Source organism: Anabrus simplex, chromosome 3, assembly GCF_040414725.1.
Source record: "Anabrus simplex isolate iqAnaSimp1 chromosome 3, ASM4041472v1, whole genome shotgun sequence".
In the NCBI taxonomy this organism is placed as follows: Eukaryota; Metazoa; Arthropoda; class Insecta; order Orthoptera; family Tettigoniidae; genus Anabrus; species Anabrus simplex.
This window is the reverse complement of record NC_090267.1, coordinates 500,064,730-500,073,057: the sequence shown is the minus strand read 5'-3', so window position 1 is coordinate 500,073,057 and position 8,328 is coordinate 500,064,730. Positions and strand designations below refer to the sequence as shown.

The window sequence follows — 8,328 nt, the reverse complement described above, 5'->3', positions numbered from 1 at the left end:
AGTAATCATGAAACAGAGCAGTTGTTTCACGTGTTATACCTTGAAGGTAGCGTGTCCTGCAGCCTCTGGGAATTGATGTCCTTGAACAGAATTTCACGTTATCAATGAATTTGTTATAATCTTGAGGTATAGGAGAGACAGTTTTTATCCCCTCATCCAATATACTGGAAAACCTTTTCCAGTCAGCCTTTCGAAAGTTATATCTCCGTCTGAACCGAACTTCGTGTGGTCTTATGGATGAAGAGAGGTGACATATTAGCGGCCGGTGTTGTGTTCTTGGGATTGGTGAACCCATTTCTTTAGAACATTGCTGCTCAAAGCAGTTGCTCACAAAGGGAAGATCTGGGTTATACTCTCGGTGCCATCTTCCACTGTTGGAGGAGGAGGGAAGCTTACTGTCGTGAATAACGGAAAGCTCCTGAGTTTCAGCCCATGCAATGACGATCTCTCCATTCTCATCTTCTTGAGCATAACCCAGACGTGACTATGGCAATATCGCACTCCTTTGACTTTGACACATTAATTTTCCCTGAAGTATAAGCAATTAACATACGTACTTCCTGTTGTCATGCACTGTTGAGAAACGACTAATCTCCCACCACAGAAATGAGTAATCTCGCATTACCCTTCGAATAAAATTATAACTTCCCATGGAAAAGAAGCTTCTTCCGACAGCTAGCTCAATAATCTCATTGTTAATGTGGGAAATACGAAGTAAAGTGGTCCATTTCAGATAAGCTTTGAAATATATTAATGAGATTCATGGCTAAAATATTGCGATTTTTGAAAAAATATCGAATTTTCAATCTTAAACTGTAAAATGCCCCAAATCTTCCTCCTTCAAATCCATCACCAGTTTTTCTCTACCGCCATTTTAAAGCCGGATTTAAAGTGTAGCGGTACGGAGTATATAGATAAAGTGCCACTCTATCAGACAATATTGGTATCAATTGCTTTTCTGACTTTCATTTAAAATATGCATCTAGAATATGTTTACGTTGCAGTAGACCTACACTTTGCAAGAGAGTAAAAAGAAGTCTGAGAGTCCAGAGCATTTTAAAGCTGGTACATTTCTTAAAACTTTCAATTGCATTTTTATAGCGTTACTTATAAATTTTCAGATAATGTTTCAATATTTACAAGTATTTAAATAATTTCTATGTCTTATTTTCAGTCGAATATTGCCTTCATATTTTTGCACTGAATTAGAATTTTCCCTATTGTTTGAATAATGAAAAACTGAAAACTTACGTCTCCAATAGTGTATACCTGACTTCAAAACTCGTGCTTATTATTAAGTATATGCGTAATTTTGACAAGTCTGGCAAATTATAGTCGAAAAATAATGAATAGTGTATCACATGTAGGCCTACCACAAGGAGAATTTTCCTCCAAACATTATTTGTTAATACGTTTGTAAAACTTAACTAATCAGCTCAAAATTTTGTGTGGTTCCGTATCTTATTAATATATGTTTGTGTTTCGAATTTGATAAGTGGTAAATTGTAGATGTACCAATTTTGGTCAAAACTCTTCTTAAAGCTGGTTCAGTGTATAAGTTAGAGGCTTATTTAATCGAACGTATGAAAAACGTTCTTGGTGCCAATACTCGGAACGATTTAAAGCATAAAATACAGTACTTCCTTAAAAGTAGCGATATTTAGGAGTGGATTTATAATATTTAGAAATGAATAGCCTGCCGGTCCCCCGACCTCAATCCGTGTGATTATTTGTTGTGGGATTACATGAAGATGCAAGTCTGTCGCGAATGTCCGACCTCATTAGGAATGCTAAAAGACTCCATCCGACGGCTGCGCCGCTACACTCGGGAGAAGGAGAGGGGCTGGTCCCCTCCGTCGGCTGTACTGAGAATGATTTTCCGTGGTTTTCCATTCTCCTGCACTAAGGTGAATGGCGGGACAGTTGCTAGTATAGGCCACGGTCGCAAACCGTCTCACCTCTCCTTCAACGTAACAAATCTACTGGCCTGAAAGACGGCATCAGCGCCTCCCCCTTTAGGGAGGAATGAAAATATTTTAGTAGCAATTTCTGCTGTTCACAACCTTGTCCCTCGACTGCACGTATTGCCGACGTCGTCTTTCCTAAACCTCGATTGTTTTGTAACGCATGAAGCGCCATCTGTTGGTCATTTTTGTACTTTATTTTAGTGTTAACCCCATATCATGCCAGTCATGTGTGTCAATAATTACCTCTCTGGCTCCTATATTCCGTGAAGTATTGCGTCAAATGTTAACGGACTTCTGGGTCACTCTGTAAGTAGACATGGATAGTGTGTCTTGCCTATTACAAAATGTATTTTTAATATGAATAATAGAAAATAAGTCATTACTGAGTTGCAATTAATGACTAAATTATTTATATTTAACTAAATCAGAAAACCTAGAAAAAATGTATTGTATGAGTTATGATTTAGTATGAATTTAGCAGTAATTATACACGAGTGTAAGATAGAAATGATAATGATTAATAAGCTATATAAAAGGAGCAATTAGGAAATTAATAACTAAATTGATTAAAAGTAATTAAAATAATTGTATGTCAAAAACATATATTTCAATAATAATTTTAGGCCTAGTGTAGATGAATTTATCAAGAGTTATCGAGTTACATTACGAGGACATAAAAGTGAAATTTTTGAATTAGTACGGTTAGCAATTAGAAATTAATTTACGCAAGAACTCTTAAACAGATGCTTTTAATGCATTTCCAATTTTTATAGCCTTGATGTTCTCGAGAATTTTTCTCCATTCGCGAGATGCTAAAACTGTGAGGGATTGGTGAACGTAGTAGTTGTGTGGGTCGCTCTTGCAAGAAGGGTGGTTGGACTTTTTAAATGAACTACTGTGGTTATACTTCATTTTGGGGTGAAGTACTATTCTTTGTTAATAACATTCTACCCATGTCACATTTGTTCTCTGTTATTATGACATAATAAAATCATGGTTTTATTCCTTACAGCATTTCGACATACTTTTCAAAGCGGAAGTGGCCTTCTACATTGCAAGAGCTCTTCTTAATGTAAGTATCATCTGCTACTTTCTGTTATTCCTTCCTTCTTGATATCGTTTTTCTTCTGCGGTTTCTTTGTATTTACGTGTCATTTTCAATTCATCCTTCTTTGTTTCTATTCCGTTCTTTCCAGTATTCCTTTATCATTGTACTATGCTTTATTCTTCTCTCCACATACCACTTTGGGCCGAATTTCCTTTTCATTCCTCTTTGGACTCCTTTTATTCTTAAACGCTTATTTTGTAAATCCCTTTCCATAGTTTCCTCTTATTTCTTTCTCAATCTTCCTTTACCTCTTGAATCCAGCTTGTTGCTGACTTTGCTCCCAAGGGTGCTTGAATATCTCTTTTGTCAGTCTGTTATAACCCATTCTATGGATACGTACAAAAATTTCAGTCTACTTTTCTTATTATTTCTGTTATATTTTCTATGTCCTGGTGATTTCCTTGTTACTTCTTAATTACCATTGTTCTGCAGTTGTCATTAGACCTAAGATTTTTCTCATGATTCCTATTTCTAGTACTTCAAGTTTATCTAAACTGTAATCAAAAGCTAGATATCTACTTGATAAAGATATTCCGGTTTCGCCACATGCATTAGGCATTAGTTGTAAAATTTCTTATTGATGCAATACGCTCTTGCCACACTTGTGCAACCTTTCTGATATAGAAAATTGTCTAAACCACTTTCTTGAATTATTTATTTATTTATTAACAAATACATTGCAATGCGGACTTACGCTAGCATAGCAGTGAATATAATTAAAACAAGCAATTATATAATAACAAGAAACAAGCAAATAATCACATGAGAAATATATATTGTAAGTAATAAACAAGATATCTCGAGATAAAGAAAGAATATGACTATAAAATACAATAAAAAGAGACGAAAAGTACGTGGCAATTAAAATTTTCTTAGGATTTATATATATGTATATATTACAACGCATTTACCCAGAAATTCACTCAAAATGTACAAAATAGTTACAGGACAGTCGCATACAAATTCAAACGACCATACTACGTTATGTTGGAAAGAGAAGTAGGATTTGAAGTGGTTGAAAATAATACTGTAATTGATCTCCAGTCTAATTTATTTACCTTATGGTAGGAGTTAAGCGGATTTTAGAGACTAAAACGTAATGATAATTTTAAAAATGGAATTAAATTTAGAAGTATAAAAATACAATAGAAAAATGAAGATACGTATGCACAGTACAGATAATAGAAAGACAAATGCAAAAAAAAAAACATATGACGTTATCGAAATACATAACTTAACAGATGAGAAACGTGAATTAAACTAGGATATCTAATTGTTCTACGCCATCGTTGACGCTGTCAGAAGTCCATCGATAGTCCAGGAGTAGGTTCTGAAGGTCGTATGTCTCATTATCTGGAATTCCTCCCCGTAGTCACAGCTTGGATAAGGCCGGGGGCCTAAAGAATGTATCGCAGAGCCACTTCTTCAGTGTCCAGTGTTTACTAGGACGTTTACAGTCCGGGCGGGCGCTCTATAAGATAGAACATCGATCTCCATTCATCAGGGGCCTTTTCACTCCATTCATCATTCCTGGTTCGCAATACAGAATAATTTATTTCCTCAGTTTTTGAGCCTACAGTAGGGGTGGGTTCCTGGTCATTTACTGATAAAATAATTCGTTTTTGTCGCTTTCTGAATGCACCGATCCAATTGTGATCTGCAGTGTTCGTACAGATGATGGTAACTTTGCAAGTAGTGAACGTCTTCAAAGTCCAATGATTCTTTATTCGTACATCATTACATGAAATCGTATCCTTACCATATTTGGACTAATTTTCTAGACATTTCATGTAACTTTTCAAGAATTTCCCTTTAAGAGTTTTACTCATTTTTCTGTATATAGATATTTCAATTTCCTTTGCATAATTATGTTCCAAATTAGTATTCACCAAATGATATAAATTATTTCATTTAAAATAAAGCGTACAGGATTTTATGGTACAAACCCATGCTGAAGGTTTCGAAACTTGTAACCGTCCTTCATCACCATCGCCGTAACATCTGTCCCAGTAGATGCGACATAAGGCAAAGAGCAAAAAATATCCCTCCCCTTTCGACTCCCATCTATCTGTATGTCTATACTATGAGGTGGTGTCTGTATGTTTGTGTGTGTGTTTGTTTCTTCGGGATAGGCTCGAAAACTACTGGAACAAGTGAGCAGAAATTTAATGATGATATAGGTTGAAATCTCGAGTCAAATAAGGGATAGTTTTGATTTTGATATATTTCAATGTTTCGAAGTACGGGAGTTTACAGGGTGACGTTCCAAATAGTGGGCGATTTATGTCCTACTTCAATTAAAATAACAGGTAAATGGTTGGCCCTATCAAACAATGAAATGCAGTATGTGACCTTGAAATTACATTTTCTGCAAGAATCATGACACGCATTTAAACTTAATAGTTTTCGAGAAAATTCAGCTGTCTCTGGTCTTTTCGCCATAATTCGTGAAATGTTCTTGTTCGTTTGTTAACAGCCCAGCTGAAGAATGAGAGCGCCATTCTACGGAAAGCATTTGGATTCTACCGTTGCATTGTTGAGTGCTAATCGTGCTTATCGATATGTGAGAAAATGCTGCGGGCTGCATTTATAAGGGGCGATCAAAAAGTTTCCATTCGACGGCCATACAGTCCGGAAATCGGGACGCCAATCACGCAAAGTCGCCGTGAGTATTGAGACACTCATCCCACCGACGACCTGTGTGGCAAAACACCGCGTACTGCTGCACATCTTGGTCCACCCTTCAAGGCCATCTTGAGGAGACCATCGCACGGCGCCACCACCCGCTTGTTATTGTGCGTAATGGATGAGGCTGGCCTCCCAGATCTACCGGCATCTTGCGTCGAAACGCGACGCGCACGAAACCTTGTGCACCAATTCACAGTGGTTTTCGACAGACATGCTACCCCATACACGGTTTTCATTCTCTACCAGTGTGTTCGGCAGCTAAGAACAGAATAACGGCGCGTTGGTCCTGTTCGGGCGCATTTGGTATTAACGGCGTCATAGTTCATGTGGCCGTATTTAACGCATGCACACCGGCGGGACACGACTGCCTCACTAATCCCTCTGCCTATATGTCCGTGCTTATATACCCCCATCGGAGTCGCGCTACCGTGCATGTCCACTGTAACAACGCCCTCAAACGGAAAATGTTTGACCACGCCTTACATATTCAGCCATTTCCAGTATTATCGTCATCGTATTACATTCCACGTTTCGTTTTGAGTAAAGAACCAGTGCTGCTGTCATGGTCAGCTTACGTGGCGTGTTGTCGAGTGTCCAGGGGGCATATTTATTTATGTACCTGATGAGAATGCGGTAAGAGTGTTCTTAGACGCATACATATATATTATTTTTTTTTTTTTGCAACTTGCTTTACGTCGCACCGACACAGATAGGACTTATTGCGACCATGGGATAGGAAAGGCTAGAATGGGAAGGAAGCGGCCGTGGCCTTATTTAACGTACAGGCCCAGCATTTACCTGGTGTGAAAATGGGAAACCACGGAAAACCATCTTGAGGGCTGCCGACTGTCGGGCTCGAACCCACTATATTCCGAATCACACATATATTTGCCGACGACCTTAATTTAATCACTTCAACACTTTCTTATAAATACGCCTAAAGAATGGGTACTTCAGCTAGTGAAATAATGCTCTCCATAACATGCACGATGGATTTGCAAGTCTGCACCACGTGACATCCCCGTATCCATAATGTTCTCTATGGAACTCTATGATGGCGACAATAATGTAAGAAAGCAGAGAAATCATTCAGGTGCTTCAGAAAGTCCACACAAAGTTAGTAACCCTAGTGCGCGCGCAGAGATGGATCGTTAACGCACAATCGCGCACACACTGCCTCTCCGAGAGCACAAGGCAGTAGCGATCAGTACGTCAACATGGCTAGATGTAAGGATACGACAGAGTTGCGAAAAGAGGGCGTCAAGTTGGTGATGTTTCGCAGCGGAATGTTCAACATGTCTACTACACGTGGCCACGAAACACGACGTCAGAATTTGTGGTCGGAAAAAGACCCTGACTGAGAGGGTCCTGAGACGCGTTTTACGGCTTGTGAATCAAAATCGCTTCCAAACCCGACAGGAATTGCTGCAGTCAGTGAATGAAGGTCCACCCGAGAGAACATTGCGACGGGAACTGCATGCAATGAACATTTGCAGTCGGTCACCTCGCAAGAGGCCATTGCTCACACAGGCACATAAATTGCGGGTCCTCAGGGGGCTTGAAATCATCAAACGTGGACAGCAGCTGAACGTAATGTGGTCTGACGATTCACGTTCTTGCCTATATTCGTCAAGTGCACTGAAGGCCAAATGAAGCATTTCACCCTGGATGTGTGCAAGGGCAGTTTCAAGCCAGAGGTGGCTCTGTCATATTCTAGCGGTGTTTTTCATATCATAGATTGTGCCCGCTCACTGAAGTGACCACTAACATGAACCAGCGGGTTTATTTAAATATTCTGGATGATCAGGTGTTTCCTTTCAGTCAACATCTGCATGATGGGTATAGTATTGATCCCCCTATTTATCAAGATGACAGCAACGAATTTCATCGGGCTGGTGACTGGTTTTTCGAACATTCTCCCACATTATTAAATATTGCTTGGCCTGGAAAATCACCGGACTTAAACCGCATTGAAAAACTGTGGAACATATTGGAATAGCGGGTAAAACGCCACAATTTGTTAGAATTACCCGATAAAATTCTCAGCGAGTGGCTTAACCTGGGTCCTTGTGGACTCTCTCAGATATGAAGTCCAGAGGTGTTAAATGATGCTTGTAGTGATATCTCCAGTGGTGAGTTTATAACATACATTTTATATCACGAACAGAGTTAGGCCTGACCGCATGATGAGAATCAGCTAGATGTGTCCCTCCCATTTTATTTAATCTTACCAGGGTGTGGTGACATATTAGACAGAGCTGGAGAGTATTCTCGACGCTGAACGATTTTTAACCAGCTATGGAGCCTCGAATAAGGATTTCATAACAAGTGTCCTTAAACGAGCATCCCTTATGGTGCTCTCCATTCTAGTACCTTCCATTCTACCACCGTCTTCTGCATGGTATCTTCCTTCTTGAAATATGGCCGCAATATCTCTGCTCAGTTGACAGTGTCTGCCTGTTTCTTTAGCGTAAGACTTCCAGCGCCGAGAGTGTCAGAGGAAATGTTCGGCTCGCTTGGTGCAAGTCCTTCTATTTGACGTCCATGGGTGAGCTGCGCGACCGG

The 8,328-nt window shown here is 39.3% G+C and overlaps 1 protein-coding gene across 1 annotated transcript in view; it reads left to right on the top strand.

The window, feature by feature from the left end:
• LOC136867479 (uncharacterized) overlaps nucleotides 1-8,328 on the top strand; it is a 1,202,473-nt gene that overhangs the window by 1,094,386 nt on the left and 99,759 nt on the right. The window contains exon 5 of the mRNA XM_067144689.2: nucleotides 2,980-3,039. Within this exon, the coding sequence (XP_067000790.1) occupies nucleotides 2,980-3,039 (60 nt within the window). The remainder of the gene's footprint in view (nucleotides 1-2,979; nucleotides 3,040-8,328) is intronic.